The 25159-nt window shown below is 48.2% G+C and overlaps 1 protein-coding gene across 1 annotated transcript; it reads left to right on the top strand.

The window, feature by feature from the left end:
* Nucleotides 1-331: 331 nt before the first annotated feature.
* On the top strand, nucleotides 332-24048 carry MGST3 (microsomal glutathione S-transferase 3). The gene is made up of 6 exons (XM_065409449.1): nucleotides 332-429; nucleotides 16600-16723; nucleotides 19608-19681; nucleotides 20534-20591; nucleotides 22292-22364; nucleotides 23832-24048. The coding sequence occupies exons 2-6, from the start codon at nucleotides 16607-16609 to the stop codon at nucleotides 23939-23941; spliced, it is 432 nt and encodes a 143-aa protein (XP_065265521.1). The 5' UTR covers nucleotides 332-429; nucleotides 16600-16606; the 3' UTR covers nucleotides 23942-24048.
* Nucleotides 24049-25159: the final 1111 nt, after the last annotated feature.

The following is a 25159-nucleotide window of genomic DNA, read 5'->3' as shown; positions in this document are numbered from 1 at the left end:
ATGGGGGTGCTGTGTGTTGTCCCCCCGTCAGAGAGGGTGTTGTGGGGTGTCATGGTGATTATGGGGGTGCTGTGAGTCCCCCTAGGCAGAGGGGGTGTTGTGGGTATCACAGTGATTATGGGGGCGGGGTGTGTCCCCCGGTCAGCTGGGGTGTTGTGGGGTGTCACGGTGGTTATGGGGACGCTGTGAGGGTTCTGCGTAACGCGGAGTTGGGAGGCCGCAGCACCCAGAGGCTCCCTACGGCGACGGCGGGGTGGGGCGGGCTGAGGGCCAGGGGGCGGGTGTGCGCGGCGCTGCGGGCCCGCCCTCGGGGCGGTGGCTCGGCGGAGCCCGGGGCGGGTCCGGACGCGGCTCTGGCTCAGACCGTCCCTGGCCGGGCCCGGGCTGACCCCACCTCCCGGCATCGTGTCCGCGCGACAAAGGCAGCGGGTGAGTCCGGGCGACTCCTTCGCCAGCTGGGAGCCACCCTCGGGCCTGGCGCCTCGGCCTGCGGCGGGCAGCCCGGCCCATGTCCCCGCCTCTGTGCCCCTGGGGGCGGGCCGGCAGGCACGGGACAGCAGCCCCCACCAGCCCCCGGGGCAGCCCCCTTTCCCCGCGGCTCTGCGCCCCCGGGCAGCCTCTCCCCCCCCCAGTCGGCTCTGTGCCCCTAAGCAGCCCCACTCCCTCCCCCCCCCGCTCTGTGCCCCCAAGCAGCCCCACTCCCTCCCCCCCCCCGCTCTGTGCCCCCAAGCAGCCCCCCCTTCCCCGCGGCTCTGCGCCTCCGGGCTCCCCCACTTCCCCCAGGTGGGAGGAGAGGCCATGGGGCCCTTGCCCCCAAACTCTGGGTGTAGGCCGGGGGGTGCGGGGACACGGATAATCTTCCAGCCCCTAGGATCTCTAGACCTAGTAGCTGGGGTGTTGTGTAAAGTCAAAGTCATTCTCTTTTGGAGGTTAAAGTTGTCTTTGGCCCTTCAGTGCGCTTGGTGAGGCTGGGGCCTGGCCCAGGGGATGTTGCCGGTCCTCTTACAGCCACCTCGGTGTCCTCTTCCTCCTGGTTTAGCTCTGTCAGTGTCCCTGTGCCCTCTGCCCCAGCTGCTGTTCCACTTAATGACACTCCCCAAGAGGTCTGTGTGTAGGCTCAGGCCCTGCACACTGCTGCTTCCTGCTGGGCTTCCCCAGGCTGGCTGTTTCCCCTGCACTTCACTAGTGTGTAGCTTCTTTCATTCCTGGTTCCCTGTGAAGCCTGTGGGCTCTTCCTGCAGGCTGTACTGGTCCCTGCCTAGCCTGCCGCCACTTCTTGGTGACTTCCCTGTCTGCTCTGGGTCCTCCTGCCCCAGCTCTGCTGGGCTCACTGGCCCCTGCGGCTTCTGGCTTCCAAGGTGCCTGTCTCCCTGTTGCCTCTGTAGGGCCACTTCCTCCCATTTGACCTGCAAACCACTCCTAAGCCCAGTGCTCACACAAACCAATGCCTGGTCAGTTTCCTGTTCCACATCCCTAGAGCAATCTAGGGGTCACTTTTCTTTGTCATAGTGGATCACACAATACTCTACTGATTAGACTCTGGCCTGAGTTTCTGGGCCAGTCCTCTCCCATCAGATAACTGGGGGAGGACACCCAATAGGGAGCCAGAAGATGTATTTTAAAATCCCATCATTGACTGGGGTTTCCATTATATCTCCTTTCACAGTACCAATGCGGCACAGAAACAATGGAGGGGTTGCTCAAGGGTGGGGGATAGATGTCACTTTTCTGTGCAAATGCTGAATCCTGTTGTCTGTCTCCTTTTGTCCCACTTGCTGCAGACAGTACCTTTTTCATTTCAGACCTGTTTGTGCTTTAATCTGAGGCATTGGTTATTGCACAGATCTTGCAAGTGAAGGAGATGCTGTCAAAACTGATTAGCTCAAATTTGAACCTACCCTGAAATGTACACAACATAAGAAGAAAGGCCTGCAAGATTGTTAATCCCAGTATCTCTGTTGGATGACCTACTTGCAAGAAACCCCCGAGAACTGGATTTGTTGTGGGCATGGCACACACTCTGAGTTCATCTAACTTCTTGTTCCTATGAACTAGAACATTGCTCACAAGGAGTGGAGTATTCAGATATATAAGAACGTCCATCCTGAGAATCAAAACAAAGCTAACTTTTCAGGCTTCCCAGCTAGGATGGTGTCAAGTATCAGAGGGGTAGCCATGTTAGTCTGTATCCACAGAAACAACGAGAAGTCCAGTGGCACCTTAAAGGCTAACAGATTTATTTAGGCATAAGCTTTCGTGGGTAAAAAAACCATTTCTTCAGATGCATGGAGTGAAAATTACAGATGCAGGCATAAATATACTGACACATGAAGAGAAGGGAGTTACAAGTGGAGAACCAGTGTTGACAGGGCCAATTCAATCAGGTTGGATGTGGTCCACTCCCAATAATTGATGAGGAGGTGTTAATACCAAGAGAGGGAAAATTGCTTTTGAGTGAGCCAGCCACTCCCAGTCCTTATTCAAGCCCAAATTAATGGTGTTAAATTTGGAAATAAATTGTAGCTCTGCAGTTTCTCTTTGAAGTCTGTTTTTGAAGTTTTTTGTTGAAGCTTTGGGCTTGTCTACACTGGCAATTTACAGCACTGCAACTTTCTCTCTCAGGGGTGTGAAAAAACACCCCCCTTAGCGCAGCAAGTTTCAGGGCTGTAAAGCACCAGTGTAGACAGTGCCCCAGCGCTGGGAGCTGCGCCCCTCGTGGAGGTGGGTTTTTTTTAAAGTGCTGGGAGAGCTATCTCCCCGTGCTGCGCCGCGACCGCACAAGTCACGTTAAAGCGCTGCAAGGGTAGACTAGCCCTAATTCCTGTATCTATTGCTAGATTTACAAGGCCGTTCTGTGTCAGGATCTGCATGGTTCTAGAAGTAACCTGTCTATATTGGCTTCAATTTGAGGGTATGTCTACATAGTAAAAAACCACGGCAGCAAGTCTCAGAGCCTGGGTCAGTTGACTTGGGCTCATGCTGTGGGGCTAAAAATAACAGTGTAGACGTTCCCATTTGGAGTGAAGTCTGGAAGCCTGAACTCTGAGAGCCTCTCCTCCTCATCACCGGGTTTCAGAGGCCAGCATTCCAGCCCAAGTGGGAACATCTACACTGCTGTTTTTAGCTCTGTAATGTGAGCCCCAGTCAGTTGACCCGGGCTCTGAAACTCACTGCCGTGTTTGGTTTTGTGTGTTTTTTTTGTAGCATAGACATACCCTAAATAATAACCAAAACTGCATGCATGGAGCTCTCTTAAAGGTGACCTGCAATGGACATTTATTAAATTGAGCTTGTGCTCCCCCCCCTTTCTTTTTTGCTACTTATGATATATAAAGAAGGCTTGAAGAATGTGTTGGGGTTTGTTTCTAAAATGTACTGCTTGTTTTACCATAGAAATATCAGGAATGTTGAGTGTGATCTACCATGGTTTTAGAGCGTAGCTCCAGGACAGTTATTGAGCCCTAACACTTTAAAAGAATCTGTAGAGGTGCTGGCTATTACAAAGCCTTCCTTTATTAAAAATGTTAGTCATTCATGTTAAATAGGACTTAACAAAAATAAATCAACCAGTGGCTTCTGAACCATCTTGATTTCTTATTGCAGTTACTCAGCTTTCACTCTTAGCGCTTGTGATTTCACCGTTTCCTTAGTTCTCCAGGCATCAAGTCTTCTAGCCTGGACAACTGACCCCCAAGCCTGCTTCTCCAATATCTCTCAATCCAAACATTTTTTGTGTGTTATTACCTGGAAGGAAAATGCCTCAGTCAAATGCATGATTCCTTCCCATCTGAAATGAAGGCTGTGCATGTGAGTGTTAATCAAGTATGGTAGGTGGCCATGTGTTGGAAGCTAGAGACTGTTGTGAAGCTGACAGCCTATGAGGGTTACGTGAAGTATAGTTGGTAATACATGTGCACTGAGTTTGCTCTGGATACTTGTGGCCTTAACTAGTGATCCCCTTGGTTTGTAGTGATGGTGTTGAAAGGAAATGCTCTTGAATAATCTTATCTCCAAGCTAATGAAATGTTTAATGTGAATTCATTAATGTTTGTAAAGTGCTGTGAGATTTTTACTGGGTTGGTCCTAGAGAGACAAAATATTTAACTGGTTGTAAAGCACCAGTAGTAGCGCACTGTGCACTTTGCTGAGAAACGTGCAGACAAACTTCAGGCTCTGTCTCAGAGTTTACAGTCTAGATAACTAATATGTGTTATTACTAATTACAATGTAGATTGAGTGTGTTTCTTTATTCATTACTATTAGTTGCCTTCTGAGCTGCTACAAGCTTTTGAGTCTTGGAATATGTAGTGGTCTGCATCCTCTTCAATCCTTTGAGCTCAAGTTGTCTCAAGTCTCTAAGGTCTTGTCTACTTGGGGAAATTGACTGGCCGTGGCTATTCTAGAATAACTATTCTGCTATAGCTCTTCTGGGATAACTCCTCATGCTGACTAGTCTGGAATAGTTGTTGCTTTTAAATTCACGCTTTACCTTATTCTGGAAGAACTTCTTTGTGTAGATAAGCCCTAAGTACTTGCAATTCAGGGGGAATGAATTCAGCCTCATGACCCACGTCATTCAGTTTGTTAGCAGAGTCTGTGTGGTTGCGGTCAAAGGGTGCTGAAATACACTGTGTATCTGCAGGTCATAAAAATAAGACTCAAGTTGAGTCCTGTTGAATTCCTTTGCCTGCTTTTACTGTACTTGGGTGTGACCTCCGTGTAGTCTTGTACAAGCATATAATGTTTGTTATAATATCGACTTTGATATAACCTATGATTGTGTTGGCCTTTGCTACAACTGAACATGATCATTCCAGCTAACTCAACCCCGAGTAGTTCTATGCCATGTGGTTGTAAAAGTTATCAGTTGGCTCACTGCACTGTAACTGCGATTCTATTACTGCTAAACTGATGATTGACTGTGCACAGAGGTAACCTATCAAAGTTTTCTTCAGTCCTGGCTCAGTTAGCAGAATTATTCCAGCAATGCTGAGTCAGGATGAAAAGCCAGACTTGCAACATCTATAGCAGTGTTACAATGCCAAGGTCATTAAGACTCTCTTGTGACCTATGGACTTATGCCACTGTGAAGCAGAGGTAAGACTCCATGCATCAGGTGAAAGTGTCTCTATGTTGCTATCAGTATTCCCACACTTGTCTTCAGATGTTGTCTGCAGACTCTTCCTTAGAACACTTTTTTACTCCTTGCTTAGTCATTCCTTTTGACTATTTATCTGGTTAACATGTGTTTAGTGAGCAATGCGCCTGTAACATACTCAGTGACATGCTTACAAGTAACTTTCTCATTATTATTTTTCTACTATCTTTGAAGGTTGGAAGCATGTTTCCATTTCCTTACTGTTTTTCATTTGATGATACTCTTAAATTACCATATGCAGTTTTTAAAGTTGGCTACCTTTGATCTCATCTTCTTCATATGTGTTTTGATTTTGTTATGAAATAAAACTGACTTCCAGTGTCTTTGATATTGCAAAATTATAGATTCACAGATCCAGGCCCAAAGGCACTACAGTTATCATCTAGCCTGGCCTTCTGCATAACACAGGTCCTAGAATTTCACCTAGTCATTCCTGCAGTGAATTATTCTTTCCTACCACATAAGAGAGTGGTATTGAGACCAGTAACTTATGGATTTCTCTATATGTTCTTGGACATCTGGTCTTGACCTAAAGACTCAAAGTGATGAGCAATATACCCTTTCTTTTGGTAAGTTGTTCCACTGGTTAATTACCTTCTTCTGTAAAGGAATTGCTCAGTGCACAAGAAACACATTTTACTTACAGTATTTCAGGCTTGGAAAGTGCTGCTATATTCAACTACATGCAAACAGGAGGGGGGCACACTAAATAGGAAGTAAGGGAGGGGTGGAGCATGGCTCCAACCCATAATATTTTGAGTAACCCAATTAATCCCTTGATGACCACTCTACTACACCCTCACTGTTTAAAATGTTGCATCTCATTTCCAATTTGAATATACATCTAACTTCAACTTCCAGTCATTGGAACTCGCTGGGCCTTTGCCTGCTAGAGTAAAGAGCTCTCTAGTATCTGATTTCTTCCTGTGCAGGGGTTTGCAGACCAGGATCAAGTTACTTTTTAACCTTCTCTTTGATAAGCTAAATCGATCTCTGTGTTCTCCAGAGCTAGAATAATTTTTTGTAGCTCTTCTCTGCATTGTCTCCAAGTTTCCAACATTTTTTTAAAGTGTGGACACCAGAACTGGACAAAGTATTCCAGTAATGTTCTGACCAGTGTCTTATACAGACATAATATCACCCCCCCTGCTCCTATTCAGTATATCCCCTTGTTTATACATGCAGGTATCGGTTTAGCCCTTCTTAGCCACCCTATTGCTCTGAAAGCTCATATTCAGTTTGGTAGCTACAATGATCCCCATGTCCTTTTCAGAGTCAGTGCTTTCTTGTAAGTGTTACCTACATTCTTTGTTTTTAAATGTCTGCCTTTGCACTTGGCTATAAAAATGCATGTTGTTTGATCGCACCCAGTTTACAGATGTTCCAGACTGCTCTATATTGGTGAACTGTTCGCATCAGTGTCTGCCTAGTAATCCTAATGTGGAGACGTTATGCTTTTATTCCTAGCAATTTCTGTGATTTTTGGTCTATGTTTCCAATCTGTGTTTGGAGATAATCAGTGCAGAATGCTGTTGTACATGGTTTTTTTTTAATAAAACCTGATTACCTGGACCATACCATTCTAACTTTAAAAAAATCTTTGTGCACTCCTGGTATGATTTTAAAGTATATTATTGACTTATAATGTTGTTAGCCTCTGCTCTGAATACTTGCAAGTGGGAACATACAAATGACCAACTATGGGGCCCCGACCAACTTCCACTAAAGTAAATGGAAAGATTCAGAAGCATTGTTTGGGGGGAGCCTTACAAAATATATATCCTACCAGTTCAGATGAAGAGGCGATAGTGTAAACACAAGCCTCTGCAGCCAGACCCATTTTTACCCATTCAGCAGGTTTGACACTGGTAAAAACAGTGCAGTCTTGTCTACACTAGGGCTTATGATGGTGCTTAACACCAGTTCAGCTGAACCAGTGTTGGAACAAGCAGGAATTCTTCTGTAAAATTCCCTAGCGTAGACATGGCCCCACTGGCTTCAGTGGGAGTCGTTTGGCTTCACGAGGCCCTATGATCTATCTAGTTAGCTATTTGGAAAGCTGAGTGGGCTTTAATCTTCCAATATAAGTTTTTAAAGTTCCTTAGTCGGGGTGCTGCATTTGATTGTTGGACTCTGACCCTTTTCTAGTGAAGGGCCCTGTATGAATGAGTCTTAGTATAGAGCTGAAATTGAGATGGTAATTTTGACTTAACAGAAACGTGAAGGGATGCTGCCCCAAGGTGGTGGGTTCATCGTTTCATAGAAGGGGCCATTAAATCATTTAGTCTGACCTGAATATCACAGGCCTTAAACTACATCCAAATACCTGTGTTAAGCACAATGACAATAGTGAAACCAAAGCACTTTAGTCCATCGGAGACTAAACTGTTGTGTGAAACGGGCAGAGAATAGGAGAAACTGAGGCATTGCCTGTGCCCAACACCTTTGCGATAGCAGGGAACTGATAAGGTGAAAGATACCCAGATGATCCTAGCAGGTTTGAGAAGTGACTCCCCTTTAAACAGTATTCTTAACTAGTAACTTATTTGGGTGTTTCACTGAGCCAAAGCTGGTACAAAAATGGGGGCAGGGCTCCTCCAACACAGCCAATAAAGCACCCCTCAATTAACACAAGTGAAACCTCTGGAGTCTCTTCTAAGGGCTTGTCTACACTACCCGCCAGATCAGCAGGCAGCGATTGATCCAGTGGGGGTTGATTATCACATCTAGTATAGCCCCCATAAATTGACCGCTGAGTGCTCTCCTGTCGACTCCGGTACTCCACCAGAACGAGGAGCGCAAGCAGAGTCGATGGGAGAGCGTCAGCTGTCGACTTACCAAAGTGAGGACGCCAGGGTAAGTAGATCTAAGTACGTCGACTTCAGCTACGCTATTCACGTAGCTGAAGTTGCGTATCTCAGATCGACCCCGCGTGGTAGTGTAGACAAACCCTAAGAGTGCTACATGCAGTATGGCCCTAGTGCCTGTGGAAGGAGAGGGCATTTCAGAAGTGCTCTGCCTATACTCCACAGCTCCAGCCTCTGGGACAGGCAGTCATTCAGACAGGCTGGTCTTATGCAGTGCAAGTCTTTTCAATACTAATCATAAGGCCTCAAATCTCACTTGTGGGCTAACCAGCCTCAGTAGAGCATGGGTGTCTGCTTCCGTGGGTGAAAGCCTTTGTGTAATGGCGCTGTCGTGTTCTGTAGTAGTAGCGGCCTGTGAGACGTTCTCAGGGTAGCCCCAAATAAAGCCCCTGCCAGGGACCCAGGTGACAGGCAGAGATGAAGTCTGTGGGTGGAGAGCAGTATCCCTTCTGAGTATCGGAGCAGAAAAATGCTGCTCCTGTGTGGCGACGACACAAGAAAGGAAATAGAACACTAGGTTTTTGGTAGCTAGAGAGTTTTAAAAGTTTTAAGCTAAAAGCCTTTAGGAAAACTTTTTTGGGGGTTTTTATTTCTCTCCTTACTTTGTTTACAACACTTCTTAGTGGTTACATTCCTGCGCATAGAAAAGCCAGGCAGTATACAGGCACACAAGATAACAGACCCATCTCTTGAGCGCGTGAACACCAGCTGCGAGGGTAGGAATCAAATCAGCCAAAAGTTTCCCAAACACAGACACTGAGGCGAAGGTCACTCCTGCCTTGTGGCCATGGAAACAGTGTGCCGTAACCATGGCTAACAATTTGGGAGCTAGCATTCCTACATCCCCCCCTATTTTATTTTATATGCGGTGTTTAGACAAAGCACTTTTGTAGGGTAGCATACATAATATTACTAGATTGGGTATATGCTAAACAAAGCAACAAAGTAAAACGCCAAAAATTAAAATTAAGACTCTATACTATAAGAGGGTTTTTATTTATTTTAAGGGTGGCTATAACTAAATGTAATTCCACCAAGGAAGAAAAACGTCCTGGCGGATAGCTTAAACATAACATTTTAGTATATTAATTTGTTATTGCATGCAATTACTATTATCAGTAAGCTTAAAACAGCACATTTCTTTCACTGTCTCACACCCCAGATGTTGCTGGGTGGTTTGCAGACAGGAACAAGGCAAGTACTTAACAGACCTTGCATTTCCGGGGCAACGGCCAGGCAGAAATCAGATTGATTTAATACTTCTGCCAGGTGGACTTAGATGTTAAACTGCAGCCGCTGCTTTATTTGGGGTTCGCCTTGGCAGCCAGGGGCCAACAGGACATTTCCCAATACACACAAAATAAGGAGTGAATTAGCATTAAGGCAAGCTAACAATGTCACAAGGTAATTTTTTGCGGTAGGTTTTAGCTGCTGCTGCACTTGCAGCTGCTCGGCCTGCAATGAGAGGGCTTTAACCTGTCCCCAGGTTATGCGCTGCGGGGGCCCCCGCGGGGGGCGCTGGCGAGGACGCTCGGGATCCTGCAGATGTAGGTTGAACTGAGGAATGGGGTTTGACAGTTTCTGGTGCTAGTAAATGCATGGTACATTGAATGTTATTTAGCTGGCATCCATTTTCTCTGATGGTCTGAAAGACAAAAGAACAGAGGTCTACCCCATCTGGGCAGTCAGTCAAATTCAAATGATTTAGGGTAAAAGGCACTGCAGCCAGCCATTCCTGGCGGGGAGGAAGGCCTACTGGAATCCCCCCTTTCTGTTTTTGGCGAGCCAGGGCTTGTTTAAGCGCACGGTTGACCCGTTTCACAATGGCCTGGCCTGTGGGATTATACGGGATACCAAACGTGTGGATAACATTCCACGTGGTACAAAAGGAGGCAAAGGCTGAACTGCAGTAGGCGGGGCCGTTGTTGGTTTTAAGATGGGACGGGTGACCTATGATTGCCATAGCGCGAATTATGTGATTAATAACATGACGAGAGGCCTTACTTTTTTAGGGGGTGATTTACACATAATGGGAAAAGGTATCTACACATACGTGAAGATACTGTTAGGGGGCAAAAGGCGAAAAGTGTGTAACCTTTATTTGCTAAAGCTGATTGGCCGAGGTTTTACGAAGATTAACTTTTACCTCTGGGCTATTGGAGAGAGAAGCGCAAAGGTTACATTGGCGAACGATGGCTTGCGCCTGATGCAATGGGAGAGTGAACTGCTTGGCAAGGGCTTTGGCGGACTGATGAAAAAAGGCGTGGCTTTTAATTGGGGAGGAAAAAATTGAGGCCACCGATTTGACCGCCTGGTCGGCCACCGCGTTACCTTCTGTCAATAGGCCCGGTAGTGTGGTGTGACTACGAATATGTGCCACGAAAAGTGGGCTAGAGCGGGAGAAAAGAAGCTGTTGCAGGGTAAGAAAAAGGGCCAACAAATTGTCATTACAGGAGGGCGACACATAGGAACTTGGAAGAGACTTAAGAACATTAGTAACATAAAGACTGATAGTAATAAGATTAAAAGGGTTATTTTGGAAGCATCGGCAGGCCAGGATGACAGCGGCCAATTTTGCGCGCTGGGGGGAACGCTGAGGCAGGGTAAAGCGGACTTGCCAAATGCCTTGCGCCTGCCAGCTGACTGCACCTCGCGTTGGGCCGCCGTTTGTAAAAAGGGTAAGTGCATTTTTAATGGGGACGGTTGACAAAGACGGCCGGAGGTGAAGATAACATTGTTGTAGGAGTAAAAGGCGGGGGTCAGGGGGAATGCGATATTTAATTTCCCCGACATAGTCAGCAAGAGACAATTGGAGGGTGGCACTGCAAGAGACAGCGCGTTCCCAGTCTTTAGCCGGGATGGGGATAATAATGGCAACGGGGTTTTAACTTAAAAGGGTACGGGACTGTTTTTGCACTTTAAAAATTAGCTTGGCGGCCTGTTGAGGGAGTGTTTGAATAGTATGCGGAGGGGAGTGGGTCAAATAAATCCATTCAATTAAACGAAGACGCACTGCCGCCCCCTCCTGGGCGAGGACAGCTGTCGGTTGTGGAAGTGTGGGAAGCAAAATGGCAAAAAGGGGCTGTTCCTTTTTTCGGCGGTCGACTTACACCTGGGCCAGGGTCCGGTTAATGAGGACGACCGCTTGGCGCTCTTTTTGGGAAACGGGAATAACATTTTCGGGGAGGCGGCCCTGCCGAAGGCTAGAAAAAAGAGGGGACAGCATGGAGGTAGTCAGAGGGCAAAAAGGACGAATCCCAATTGAGGGACCCCAATAACTGTTGGAGCTGCACAAACGTAAGAGGGTTGGGCAATACCAACTCGGGACAAACTGGACGGGCATATGACTGGAGCATACGGTGACTAAGATACAAAAAGGGTGGCTGACGCTGGACTTTGTCCGGTGCTATAACTAGGCCACACGCTGCAAGCTGGTGGCGCAGTTCGTTTAGCCAGTTATTAGGAAGGATGGGGTGAGCTACCAGGATATTATTTATATAGTGGTAAATTAAGGCATTTGGGTGTGTTGCGCGGAAGGGCCGTAAGGCCTGCGCAACAAAGTGCTGACACAAGGTGGGGCTGTTTAACATGCCTTGAGGGAGCACATTCCACTGATAGCGTGGAGTGGGCTGGGAGTGGTTTAAAACCGGAACAGTAAAGGCAAAACGCACCCGGTTTTTAGGGTGCAGGGGGATGGTAAAAAAAACAATCTTTTAAATCTATTACAAATAACCGGTAATTACAGGGAATAAGATTGGGATTGGGGGTACCACACTGCAGGGGACCCATAGGCTGTATAATTTTGTTAATGGCGCGAAGGTCCTGCAGAAGGCGCCACTTACCAGATTTCTTTTTAATTACAAACACGGGGGTATTAAAGGGGCTAGTGGACCCCTCCAAATGTTTTGCCTGCAGCTGGTTATTAACTAAGTGCTGGAGGGCTTCCAGCTTTTTTAAAGGAAGCGGCTACTGCGCAACTTATACGGGCTTGTTAGTGAGCCAACGGAGGGGGAGGGCCATATGCCTAATTATTAATATGGATGGTGGCAGTGAACTGTATTAATAAATTACGGCCCCACAGATTAAGGTGGATGGGGAGAATAATAGGCTGGATACGGGCGCGGCGGGTGCCTTGGGGCGCCCTAACCTCCAACTATTGGGCACTCCGTTGCGAGTTTTGCGCCCCGCCCACACCCCAAACCGCCGGAGCCTGCTTTGTGGGCCAATGGGCGGGCCACTGCGTGGCGGCGATGACGGTGACGTTTGCCCCAGAGTCAATAACACTTTTAAACGGCTGATTGTTGAGGCAGTAAATGCGTTTGGGTTGGGGTGATTTAATATTTTTAACAATTGCTGTTATTTGCGGGTGAACAGTGCGCTGGCCGGTGGACCCGAAGCCTCCGGTTCGGGGAACGTTTTTTTTTTTTTGCCGGAAGGGAGTAGGGCACAAGTATGAGTTGCGCCTAGGCATCTCCCTGAAACAGCTGTTTCGGGAGATGGCTCCACAGTTGAACATGGATAATTTTATTATAGTTTGAATTTACTACTCCAGGCACTATAAACAGGCCCTGCTTGCTGACGGACGAGCGGGGCAGGACAAGGCCCACTATGCTTTTTGGCAGCGGGCCCTGGATCTGGGACGGCATGAGGAGGACCTCCCCGGGGAGAGTAATATTCATATTTTTTGATTAACTAGGTTAATTTTTGCACTGCCCCTTGTGGCAGCGGGGACGTCGTGCACGGAGAGGGGCGCGACCTTGGGTCTTGGGCTGGTCGTAGGCCCGCCTACTGGTTTCCCGGGGGGTTGTCTCGGATGGCAGCCAAAAACTGGTTGTCACTTTTGGCTAAACGACACTGCGCAGCTTAATGGTAGCCCTTCTTGCATTTTGGACACAGCATGCGGGGCCTCTGGTCTGTTCGGGGTTTGGATTTGTTTTTACACCCCCCCCCCCCCCAGGGGCCCGACACTCCCGCCAAAAATGTTCGGGCTTTTGGCAATTAAAGCAGTTCCCCTGAGGCTTTTGCCCCTTGTGCAGGGTAGCTGCCAGCAGGGCCATTTGATGGGTCTGAGTGCCCACGTCAGCACACGCCCGCAGCAATTTTGCCAGGGTATACTCGGGGCGCCCGACCACTGCCTGCATGGCACGGCGGCAATCTGCATTGGCATTTTTGTAAGCCAATTTTATCATTAATTCAGTCTGGGCTTGCGGGTTATTAATTTGCCTTTGGACTGCTTTTTGGAGGCGGTCAATAAACTGGTGGAACGGTTCGGTGGCACCTTGCCGAGTAACCGCGAAGGACTTAGAGGACTTGCCCGCAGCGGGGACCCTGCGAAACGCTCGACGGACACACTGGCTAATAATGGGAAAAGCTGCCTGGGGCGTGCCCACCGCCTGCTTGGGGATGCTTGAAAACTGCCCTGTGCTATATAACTGCTCAGCGAGATAAGCCCCCCCACTTTGTGCTGCTGCCGCAAGCGCCTTTCGCTGGTACTTGCTATCCCACACAACGTATTGCGCGGGAGACAGCACTATGTGACACATGTCTTTCCAATCTTGGGGGAGTAAGAAATAACCGTTTGACACACTTTTTAAGATTTCCAGGGTGAAAGTGGATCGCACCCCGGTCTCACGAACCGCCTTGCGGAGCTCGCGCAGAACCGAGTAGGGGAGAGCCTCCCAGTCTACTATTTGCCCCCCATTTCCATTATCCCGCCAAGAGACGGGAAACGCCTCGAACCCACAGCTGGATTCCTCGTCGGTCAAGAGACCGGCCTTGCGCGCTCGCCGCACCGCCGCGGCGACAGCGCCCCCCCGCCCGACCGGTAGGCAGGGGGGCGCCGCCACGGGCGGCGGCGCAGGGAGGGTCAGCTGCGGGCAGGAGGGGAGCGGCCCTCACCTGGGGGCAAAGGGGAAACTGGCTTGAGGCCGTCGGGGCTGAACCCCTCCAGCGCCTCCTTGCAACGCTGCCAGAGCAGCAGGTGCTGAGCTGGGGCACGGGGTTCACTATACAAGGTGATCCCAATCCGTATCCAATCAAAAAGCTGTAAAGACCCGCAGTCAGGATACCAGGGGCACTGGCGATCTATTTCCCTTAGAAGGTCCTTAATATGAGCGACCGGGACAGCGACACATGAACGCTGCCGTATAATCTCTTGTAACTCTCTTGCGTGCTCCTTCTGGGCACTGGAAAGTTCCCCCCCCCCCCCATACTCACGAATAAGGGGCGGCAAACAGCCGCGGGGCGCGCTCGGCGTATTTAGCCGGTGAGTAGAGGGGTATCACGTCGGGGTCACCAGATGTGGCGACGACACAGGAAAGGAAATAGAACACCAGGTTTTTGGTAGCTAGAGAGTTTTAAAAGCTTTAAGCTAAAAGCCTTTAGGAAAACTTTTTTGGGGGGTTTTATTTCTCTCCTTACTTTGTTTACAACACTTCTTAGTGGTTACATTCCTGCGCATAGAAAAGCCAGGCAGTATACAGGCACACAAGATAACAGACCCATCTCTTGAGCGCGTGAACACCAGCTGCGAGGGTAGGAATCAAATCAGCCAATAGTTTCCCAAACACAGACACTAAGGCGAAGGTCACTCCTGCCTTGTGGCCATAAAAACAGTGTGCCGTAACTATGGCTAACTATTTGGGAGCTAGCATTCCTACACTCCTGATCACCACTGGTAGTTGGTGTTCTGCATTCAGCTTATAATAAAAATTGACCCTCAGTTTGCTGACCTGTTGTGTTTGTGAAATGCTGATCATTTACGATAGTCTAAATGATGTGTAGTAACTGTTAATAAAAAGGGGTACTGCTCGTGCTCACAGCCTTAAATCTGCTTTAATTTTCAATGTTCTCATGAATGCTTAAAATAACTACCTGCAAGATTTCATGTGCAAAGTCTAAGCCATTGTCCTTGATAACCTCATTCCTTTCCATGCTGTTTATAATTATCCTTGTAAGTGTGAAACTAAACCTGCTCCCTTATGAATTTCAGTTCCATTGCTCAGGAGTGCTGGCAGCGTAGCCATGGTAGGCTGCAGGTGCCAGTTCCCTAAGGTAACATGTTCTTTCAGGACTGCTCTGGTTCTGTGGCAGTGAAGGATAGGAGGCCTCACTGCACAGTGGAGTCACCAGATGGAAAGGATCAGTTAGGTTTGACTTGACCCTGTAAATGGAGAGAACCTTGTCCCAGTGGTGGAGAGAGGCAACTGAACTGAGAGAGCTCATTTTCAGGGCTAGGGGTTGGGTATGAGGAGACATGGTTTGTGTATAACAGCTCTGCAAGGTCTTCTCCTGTTAGCCAGTGGAGTTGCATGTGCAACTATTGGTAAATACCAGAGACTAGATGCTTCTGGAGGCCTGCTGTGTGCTTGTGAATCTGAGCCCACTCCCTCGCACTGTTCTCTAGCTGCTGGGAGGAAGAACATTACTCAGCTTGCCAATGGCTAGCTGGGCTGAAGTATGGTTTCCCCTTTTCACTCACATGGGTACATTTGTCAACTTTGCTCTGCCTCCCACTAGCCCCCACGCTGTGTGCAGTGTCAGTGACCATTTGGCCACAGCTAGCGTTGGGATGAAAGGGCTTCTGGAAGGCCATCTACAGTGCTTTATGTCTAGGGTTAAACCTCCTGTAACATCTCCCCACTCAGGTCACCAGTATCTGTTGTCTTCTGGTGTGACACCATCCCATTTAAGTCAGCAGACGTCCTGACATTGACTTCAGTGGGAGGAGGACAAGGGCCCTAATCTAGAATTTAGGACAGTTGCAACAGTAGAATTTAAAAATTTGCTATTAAGACTTATTCTAAACAATTAAGTGAATTTAGTGCTATTGAAAATGTGTCAGCTAGACCCCTCAAGAGAGAGCTGTCCCATCATTGGTCTTGTCTACCCTAAAAGTTGTACTGCTCTAATTATACCAGTACACTTAAAGCAGAACAACGACCTTCCATGTGGACGCAGTTATAGCAGTATAGCTATTCTTGTATGGGACGGGAGGTGATGATACCAATATGTCACCTTTATACCAGTATAACTGAATCCACACTAGGGCTTTTACTAGTATAACTTTTTCAATGAAGAGGTTCTGCTGATATAACTGAAGTGTATACCAGACCACAGTCACAGACCAGGCACAGGTACTGGGGCAAGCTTCAACCCATTGTCTCATTGCATGCACCACCCAAGGTTGCCTCATCTTGATCTAAAGAACCACTTACGGGGCACTCTGACTCCAGGGCCCAATCCATCTATGGCCCCTCAACTGAAAGTGTCAGTGAGGAGACACAGTTATGATGGTGATGGTTACGCTGTACATACTTGCCTAATATGAACTGGACATAGAGACCCTGACTCATTTCACATAGTACTTAACTCCTTGGGCTGGATTTCAGCAAGCAGTCTAGAGTTGAAAGCTCCATGATTTGTCACTTCCCTCAAGCAGCCAGGTCCCCATGCTGGAAGGACGTTGGTCCTTGTTCAGTAAATCCGGACTTTTCATACCAGTGGGGGTTAATAGTCTCTTGTGGATTCTCAGTCCTGTCCTGAGAGTGTAATCAAACGCTCCTCTCTCAACAGTGTCAAGATGGTGGTTCTCTCCAAGGAATACGGCTATGTGGTCCTGACCGGTGTTGCCGGCTTTATCATGATAACGCATCTTGCTGTGAATGTGGCGAAGGCACGCAAGAAGTACAAGGTGGAGGTGAGTTTGTAGTGTGGGTGGTACTGCCCTTGAGGCACCAAGAACTCCTCCACTGGCTATCTTGAAGGAAAGAGGCCCAGGCATCTCATGAGCTGGCTTAGTATGGCAGAAGCACTGGCAATTAGGGGAAACCCAAGACTTTGTGGACTAGTCCCCATTCTGTGTGAGTAATTTGGTGAACGGGAATCTGGTCTTGTCTAGATCCTAGTACATAAGGAACATTGCAGTAGGGGATATCATGAGAATACTGCACTTCTCCAGTGTTTGGCTCTTAGCCTTATGCCTCACCATGTCCTAGGAGCTCTCTGCAGAGGAGCATATCCAAGGTGGTGGTCCACTCAGCAAACATTGTTGTAACCCACTAGTCACTGTATGTGTATTACATATACATCCCTGTCTGATGGGTCTGTTACAGTTCTTAGTTGGAGAGCCTGGTTCTTCACCTTAAGCTGTAGAGTCTCATGCTTATAGCTGTGGAATCCCTGATTCAGTCTCCGGTATGTTGGCCAAGATAGCAGCAGTCACATTATCACTGACTCTTTGGGTTGTCTACACTTGAAACACTATAGCAGTGCAGCTGCAGCGCTTCAGTATAGACACTAGTTATGCCAATGAGATGAGTTCTCCCATCAGCATAGGTAATCCTCCTCCCTGAGAGGTGGCAGCTAGGTCAACAGAAGAATTCTTCCATTGACCTAGCACTGTCTACACAGGGACATAAGTCATCTTAACTACATTGCTCAGGGGTGTGGATTTTTCAAACACTTGAGTAACGTAGTTGGGTCAGTATAATTTTCTAGTGTAGGCCAGTCCTAAATGGGAGAAAATAGTGAGGTGAAGTAGTTCAGAACTGTGCAGTGATTCCCCATTATTGCCTGGGCCAGAGCCCTAGCTAGCTTGCCCCCACAGTGCTAGCTATTCCCTTATCGTTCGTATGATCCTCCTAGAGGGGTGCTTGCAATAACCCTCACAGTGGGTATTCTTACCCTTAAGATTTGAAATCAGTGGAAGAGAGTTGTTGACTCAGCCCCAGTCTCTGCTTCTGTCTCCCAGTTGCAGCAGTCTCCTTCCAGTACCCACATAGATGCATTTGAAGGCTTTCCCCCTCTTGGTCGCTGTGCCAGGTCTCCTGCTGCTAGGCACCCTTGTTTCTTTCCCCAGGAGAGGCGAGGTGTAGGACTGGCAGCAACGGGCTGAGCGTTCAGGCTGGGGGAGACAGGATGGGACTAGCTCTGCTGATGTGTTCTAACCTGTCCTTAGGCACAGGCAGCCACCTCCCTTCTACAGCACCTTCTAGCTCTATTCACCCTCACCCCGCAACCTAGGCACCTGCAAAACCCAAGACTTTCCGGTACTCTAAAACTTAGAATATTGCACATAAACACAGGTTTTCCCCACCCTTTAGCCTGGCAATATGCCTCTGTGTGTGTGTGTGGGTGGGGAGCTGGTGTTTCTGTGCTCTGATCTCCAAAGCTAGATCTGTGGAGCTAGCGATGTGGCAGATCGGTTGCTTGGGACTAAGTGGGGGGCTGCTGAAGGGTGTCTGAAACAGAGAAACTTAAGAGACCTGCAACAAGCAAATAACCATATAGTCCCTGCCCTATCTACTTATGCTTTTTCCTGCTACTAGGTGGGTAGATCTTGCTTTTGGGAAAAACCCAGTTTGGATTTGGAGCAGGAGAAAGTGAGATTATTTTAGAGGAGCATTTAAAAATAAAGGTGAGGAGGGCATATAAAATTCAAGGGAGACATTTAAGAGGAACAATAGCAAAGAGGACCTTTTGCAAACTAAACTTCTTCTTGGAATCCACTATTAACAGCTGCCGCTGAGAGTCAGGACGTTGGCATGTGGAGCCTACTGTGCTTGGAAGCAGCTTTGGCACTTTGGGAACTTCCTCCAGGGTGTGATTCTAGAAACTTGAGAAGGGGTGGAGGAGCTGTTTGGTATAGCCCTTAAACATCCCCAAGAGAGGGCCAGTCAGTGGATGTGTAAGAGGCTGCAGCGGCATCTGGCTGCTGGGTTTTATGTGCACCACTGCTGCTCTTTCCCCACACATGAGTGCATAGAATGGGGTGTTCAGGGGGATTTGGATCAGAACATAAAAAGCCGGCTGTGATGTGTTGTGTATGGGGAGCCCATCGTTCAGTGTGTTACACGCCTCTCTCGAGGCTGGTCCACAGAGGAAGAGTTCAGTGCAGTTCCCAGCTAGTGGAGTTACCCCTCTTGTTCAAATGGGAACAGCTCAACACTGCAGATTCTGGGTTCCACCCCTGCCGACAATGCATGATGGCTGTTCCTTCACACAACTTGAGAGTCTCTGTTTAAGGTTATGGGCTAGCTTTGCGATGTGGCGTGACCATCCTCAGGGCTTCATGTGAGCACGGTATAGGCAAGGGAATCTCCATTCATGCCCATTTGTTGTAGACTGAGTAGAAGCAATGGGCAATGAATTCAGTGCTGGGAGATGGCAAGAGAGAGCTTCGCAGGATTAGAACCAATGTAGACACTCCCGGATGAAAGTCCCAAAGGATAGTCTTAAAGTAGCAGCTGGGGGGACAGATCCTCCATTTTGTGTCACATCTAGTAGCGTTTGCAAGATCACTGAGACATGAGGCCAGGGTTTACTTCGTGCCACTGTTCAGCCAATGTGCCCAGGAGTTTGTAGTGCAGCCTACAGCTCATTCTTGAAGGAGGGCAACATGACACAACTTGGACTCCAAACCCCGCAAGGCAGTCAGGTGGTCTTGCCAAACAAGCAGAGATTCAGCTTGCCCTGGGTGAGTGCTCTGGGAAATAACAGCCCCTGCAGGAAGCGGCGAGTGACGTTGTTGTTAGAGGCCGCAGAGCTCCATGTGTTTGCTAACACTATGTTGTCTTTAACAGTATCCAACCATGTATAGCACGGACCCTGAACATGGGCATCTCTTCAACTGCATCCAGCGTGCACATCAGAACACGTGAGTATCATGGACAGTCCGGAGTGCTGGCTTGAAGATTTAAGTTATTAAGTACTCGATGCCTGGAGTGTAGCATTTGCTGCTGCTAAACCCTTTGTCTATATCTGTCTGGATTGGGCTCTGAGAAAATGTAAGGCTCTGCTGCAGCGTAATGCTTAGTAGGTGAGACAGGCCCTCATCCAGGGGTTCATTTCCAGTCACGGTCTGGCCCCACCTGGGTGGGGACTACCGTGTTATATCACAGCCCTGGCAGTTTGCCCATGTGGACAGATCCTAAGCTCTGTGTTTCCAGTGGGGTATGTCGTGCCTTGCCTTTTGATGGGCTCATTTGTTCAACTGCCTGACTCTCCCAGAGAATGATTGGCCTGTTGGTCACCAGCCCAGAGAGACCTGGCTCTCAAACCGAGGATGGCTGGTGTGTTCGCATTCCCCCGCTAGTAAACAGTGGCTTAGCATTTAGCAATGACTTTAAAAGGGAACTTCAGGCCTTGTAAGCAAATGTGTTGCTGATCCTGGGCAGTGGCTCTGGGATCTTCAGGATTCCCAAGGGTTTGTGCACCCATTTCTGCACACACTGTGTGTTGACAACACTGTGGTTGTCACAGCATTCTTGCAGAGGCAGCTAAAACCTGGGCTTGGAGGCCTCTTCTGAGTAGTCCAGTCCCTTTCTCTAGGTCTCTATACAGGCTGAGGGTGTTCCCTAAAATATGTTGCCCAATTCTAAGAAGTGTGGGGGAAGGTGGACAGGGATTGATAGTCTGGATTTCCACAAAGATCTTTTTAAAAACAACTGAAACAAAAAACTTCTTAAAAGTTTAGTCATAAATGCTAATCTTGGTCTTCTGTTTTCAGATTGGAAGTTTATCCCTCCTTCCTGTTCTTTCTAGCCATGGGCGGAGTCTACCACCCGGTGAGTCATGTCCCTGGCCAGGTTTGAAATGATTGGATTAGAGATTGTTCCTACTCTCCCCTTCCTTCATGTTGGGTGCAGGAGAATGCGCTAAGATCTCCTGAGGAGGCAAAGTCTGCCTGATCAATCTTCAGCACGCTCCACTCTAGCCCCATTGTGCAGCGGGGGGGAGGGATAGCTCAGTGGTTTGAGCATTGGCCTGCTAAGAATATTTTGGGGATTGGTCCTGCTTTGAGCAGGGGGTTGGACTAGATGACCTCCTGAGGTCCCTTCCAACCCTGATATTCTATGATCTATGATTGTACTTGCTCAGGAGGTGCTGGTGGGAGCCATCAATCACCTTGCACAGCTGAGACACACTGTTCTGTAAGACAGGTTCCTGATCTGTGTAGCGCGTCATACATTAGGCTGCTGCCTCCCAACTTGAATCATGTACCTGTGCTGGGCCAACTGGAGCTGCTGCTGCCTCCAGCTCGCCTGGGTGCATTGTAACCCCTAGTGAGCCTCAGGCCCCTCCAGTCTTCATGGTGGGCTGCTGCATGCACAGGATCACTGGTAAAAACTGTTCTGTCAAAAAAATTATTTTTTTAAAATCATTTATCGAAATGAAAATCTCCCTGGAAAAATTTCCATTGAGAAACCAAAAATGTTTTTTCTAACTGCTGCTAGCAAAAAGGGCTGGGGACAAGGAATGAGGACCATTCAGGTTTGGGTTTTTCTTCCAAAATCCAGACGACTTTCATGAAAAACTTGCCAAGATTTGAAACTTTTTGCAAAAACCAATTGCCGTCCTTTGCCAAGCACTGGTGCAGAGGGACTGGAGGCAGCAGCACTGGCAGGTTCAACTGAGGTCCTAGTCTGGAACCACAGCCTGAGAAGTAGGAACTAGGCTGTTAGGTGGAAATTTGCAGTGTCTGCAAATGGGGAAGTGCCACTCTTGTGTGTTTGTATTTGCTGAGATTACTTGCAATATACGAGCGAAGGATAATTCTACTGGGTTCCTATCTCTGGTCCACTCCAGAAGCTTACGAAAAGTGGTTGGTTTTGTTCAACATACCTGGTGGCTCAAGCCTGGAGCAGAGAACAACTTGTGGCTGTAGGGACTAGCCATTTCTAATTACCATAGTCCCTTTAATGCTGTCAAGTCTGCACCAGGTAGTACTCTCTCCACTGTGCTTAGGACACTGAATGAGGGGAAAGATCTGGAGCACATGAAGAAAACAGTTGCTGGTTAACCAAACTCTTATGTCCACCATCTGGTAAATTAGGGTTACACTATACGAGGGGCCATGGGCCTGGCTGGTCACTGGGGATGTTGGGAGGTGGACAAGAAGGAGGGAACATGCCACAGATCGATGACACCAGGATCAATTTTATGACATAATGTGACATCTGTATCTCCCTGGGGGAGGGACGGGGGTTGGGGGGTGTTAACGTGTCACTGATACACACCACATGCTATATTTCATTGCATTGCCACTCTGTGCTCCTCTGGGACACTGATTTCTGGTGCTGCTGACTGGGTGAGGACTCCACAGCTTAACGAGAGGGAATTAGAGATGCAGATTCCTTCTCTACGCTGACTCCTTACCATGTTGATAGCCACTGTTTATAAAGCAGAGTACCCGTTTCTGTGGCCAAAGGAGCATGTTAAGGATTTTGCAGCTGAGAAAAACTTACTCTTTCCTGCTTTTCTCTAGCGCGTTGCTGTTGGGCTTGGCATCACCTGGATCATTGGGAGAGTCCTCTATGCCTATGGCTATTACACAGGAGGTGAGTCTTTAGACTGAAAGGATGAGGCCCCAGTTGAGACATGGGGTCTCCAGTGCTGACCACCTAGCCTCTTCAGTGGAAGGTTGCCTTGCGAGTCAGTGGGGGGAGGGGGTGTGTGAATAAGGCTTCCTGTACCACTGAAGGGAGGCTGGTGGCTTTGCCCCACATGTTGGGGTGACAGCAAAGACTTGGCATTGTAGAGTCTGCATACACTTGTCCTTCTGTATAAAGGAGCTCTATTCTGGGGATAGGATGAGCTAAATATGGCTACCCCCGGTGCCATAGTATCTATTGCTCCGCCCTGAGACTGAACTCTAGTTCCTGGTCCCTTGTTCACTTCTCTGAGTTTGCGAAGGCAGGTTAGTCTCAAAGATACAGTATCCTAATTAGAACTACAGCACAAGTCCCCCCTTCCTAAGAAAAGAAACTCTGTCCACAGTGGGAAAAGACAGATTGGTGTGTGTGTGTTGTTACCTTCTCCCATCACACACAAGTGGCATCCTTTGCCTTAAAGAGCAAGTCCTTTAAGTCCTGACCAACTATCTCTTCTTCCCTCAATCCATGATAGGCATGCTCTTCTGGACCAAATCTGTACTATTTAATTGTGTCTACAGCACCTACCTAATATGGTGCTGGTGCTTCTATAAATACTTGGATGATAATGGGGAAAACAGATGATTATTCCCCAAAAAGCAGTGCAAATACTGAACAGTGGAAGGACACCATTCAGTAAGCAAAAGAGCTAAAATTCCCTGTCGCTCATTTGCTGCTCACTTTCTCCAAAGTATAGTTATACAGGTGTGCAGCCCACAGACCCAGTCTCCTCACTGCGGGGTATTCTGGGTGGAGTGCTACAGCCTGGCAATCTAGCCCTGGAACCCCATTGGTCTTTGGGCAACTGGCTTGAGTGGCATGTCATAAAGTGATAGGGTTAAAGAAACAAAGCATTTGTGTAAAATGAAATACAAAAGTCACAAGCCGCCAAAGCAGTGACAGTCTGCAGACTCAGATGGGAAATACAGCCTGACCCTGTATGTGAAAGTCATTCCCTCATCCATTTACCCGTCAACTTCTGTTCCCCCTATGTGTAACTGATGATGCAGCTCCATGGGGTGTCAGTTACACCAACTGTAGCAGGGGAAGCTTGGAATCCTGAATTCAGGATTTAGACCTTAAGGGATCTGTAGGGCTGAGCCTGGAGGTTTCAGCCTGCAACAGTCTTACCCACTTGCTTTTAAATGGCCATGTTCCATAAAAGCTTTTGGACTTCCCTTTCAAAAATGAACCAACTAGGCAGCTGAGAACAAAGTTTCTCTGGAGCAAGCTGGGCCCTGCCCTGCACCCCCGCTGCCCCCAGTGCTACCTTGTTAAACGTGTATTAAACCTCCTTGTAGCATGGGATAGTGCTGAGCAACATGGCGCTGCTGAGCTAGCTCAGTCTTTGTGCTCTCTCATCCCTTTCTACAGACCCTGGAAAGCGAAACAGAGGGGCCGTTGGTTCGGCTGCACTCATCGGATTGGTGGGGAACACTTTGTACTCAGCCGTCCAGCACCTTGAGTGGGTCTCCAGTGAGTAGCCAGCCTCCATCCCCCTTCACAGCTTTCTGGAGAATCTCCAAGGTGTAGAAGTGTTGGGGTTTTTTGGGGGGGAAGGTGATTTTGGATAATAAACTTAATTTCTAACTTAACTAGTTTTTTCCTAATTAAAATTCAAAGGAATTAATTGTTTTCATCTTGAAATCTTGGGTAAAAGTTCTTTTTATAGTAATCCTGGGCACTAATACAGAGAGGGGGATGGGAAAAAAAGCCTGTACTCTACATACTGGGATATACAGAAGTCCAGTAATTGACCTGTCACATGAGAGATCAAACTGGGCCTCCTAGTCCATCTCCATCCGTGTGCTAGGACTGTACAGACAGAATGCTCACTCAGAGCATCTGCTCTCCAACAGCAAGTGACTCCTCTGGGCGGGTGAGTAGAAAAGGTTGAGTTGTGTCCAGGTCCCAGCCAGGAAGATGTTTCTTCCTTTCCCTATAGGGAGCTGCAGGCACAAGGATCATCACTTGGTGCCCACAGTGGTGTTGGCCTAGCATCACTACCCAGTTCTTGGTTCCTGGGTTGGGCTTAGCCTCTGCTGCAGGCAGTGCTAGCTGAACTAGATAAAAGCAGGATCACTGACATTTATCAGCAAGATCTCATCCTGCTGCCTACAGTTAAAGCAGCATTATAGCATTTAAGAGCAATGGAAAGGAACAAAGCAACTGAAGTGGGAAATTCTGGCTCCTCTGCTCCAAAGGTGGCCCTTAGCCCAGCCCCTTGAATCCTGTGATCCCTTTTCTCAGAGAAGGAGCTGTCCCTTGGTACCACTGCTGCAGTCTTTGCAAGTGAGGCCTTGTCCGTGTTGTTTTACCCTGCAGTCTGTATTTCAGGCAGATGAGAGTAACTTCTAAATTACATCTTTTGAATAAGTATGCAGATGGAGGTGGTGAGGGCCAAGGCAGCTGTGCCCTGGGGAAGAGCACTAGCACCATCCTTGCATTTAGGCTTCTCCTGTCAGTATAATATTGCTAACCTTCAGCTGCTCCTTGGAGTTTCTCTGCTGGAAAGGCCCTCTGTGCTTTGATTTCAGAGATGGAGGATGTATTGGATTATCTTAGGGCTGGTCCACACTAACCCCCCACTTCGAACTAAGATACGCAACTTCAGCTACGTTATTCACGTAGCTGAAGTCGAACTATCTTAGTTCGAACTTACCACGGGTCCACACGCGGCAGGCAGGCTCCCCCGTCGACTC

Source organism: Emys orbicularis, chromosome 8 (assembly GCF_028017835.1).
Source record: "Emys orbicularis isolate rEmyOrb1 chromosome 8, rEmyOrb1.hap1, whole genome shotgun sequence".
Lineage (NCBI taxonomy): Eukaryota > Metazoa > Chordata > Testudines > Emydidae > Emys > Emys orbicularis.
Note: the sequence above shows the minus strand (reverse complement) of the source record. Positions and strands in the feature narration are given on the sequence as shown.

Excerpts from the sequence above, each read along its gene's own strand:
- MGST3 (XM_065409449.1), top strand. The coding sequence starts at position 16,607 with ATGGTGGTTCTCTCCAAGGAATACGGCTATGTGGTCCTGACCGGTGTT. Across the intron at positions 19,682-20,533 it reads CAGCGTGCACATCAGAACAC|ATTGGAAGTTTATCCCTCCT; the intron begins GTGAGTATCATG and ends TTCTGTTTTCAG. Across the intron at positions 22,365-23,831 it reads CTATGGCTATTACACAGGAG|ACCCTGGAAAGCGAAACAGA; the intron begins GTGAGTCTTTAG and ends CCCTTTCTACAG.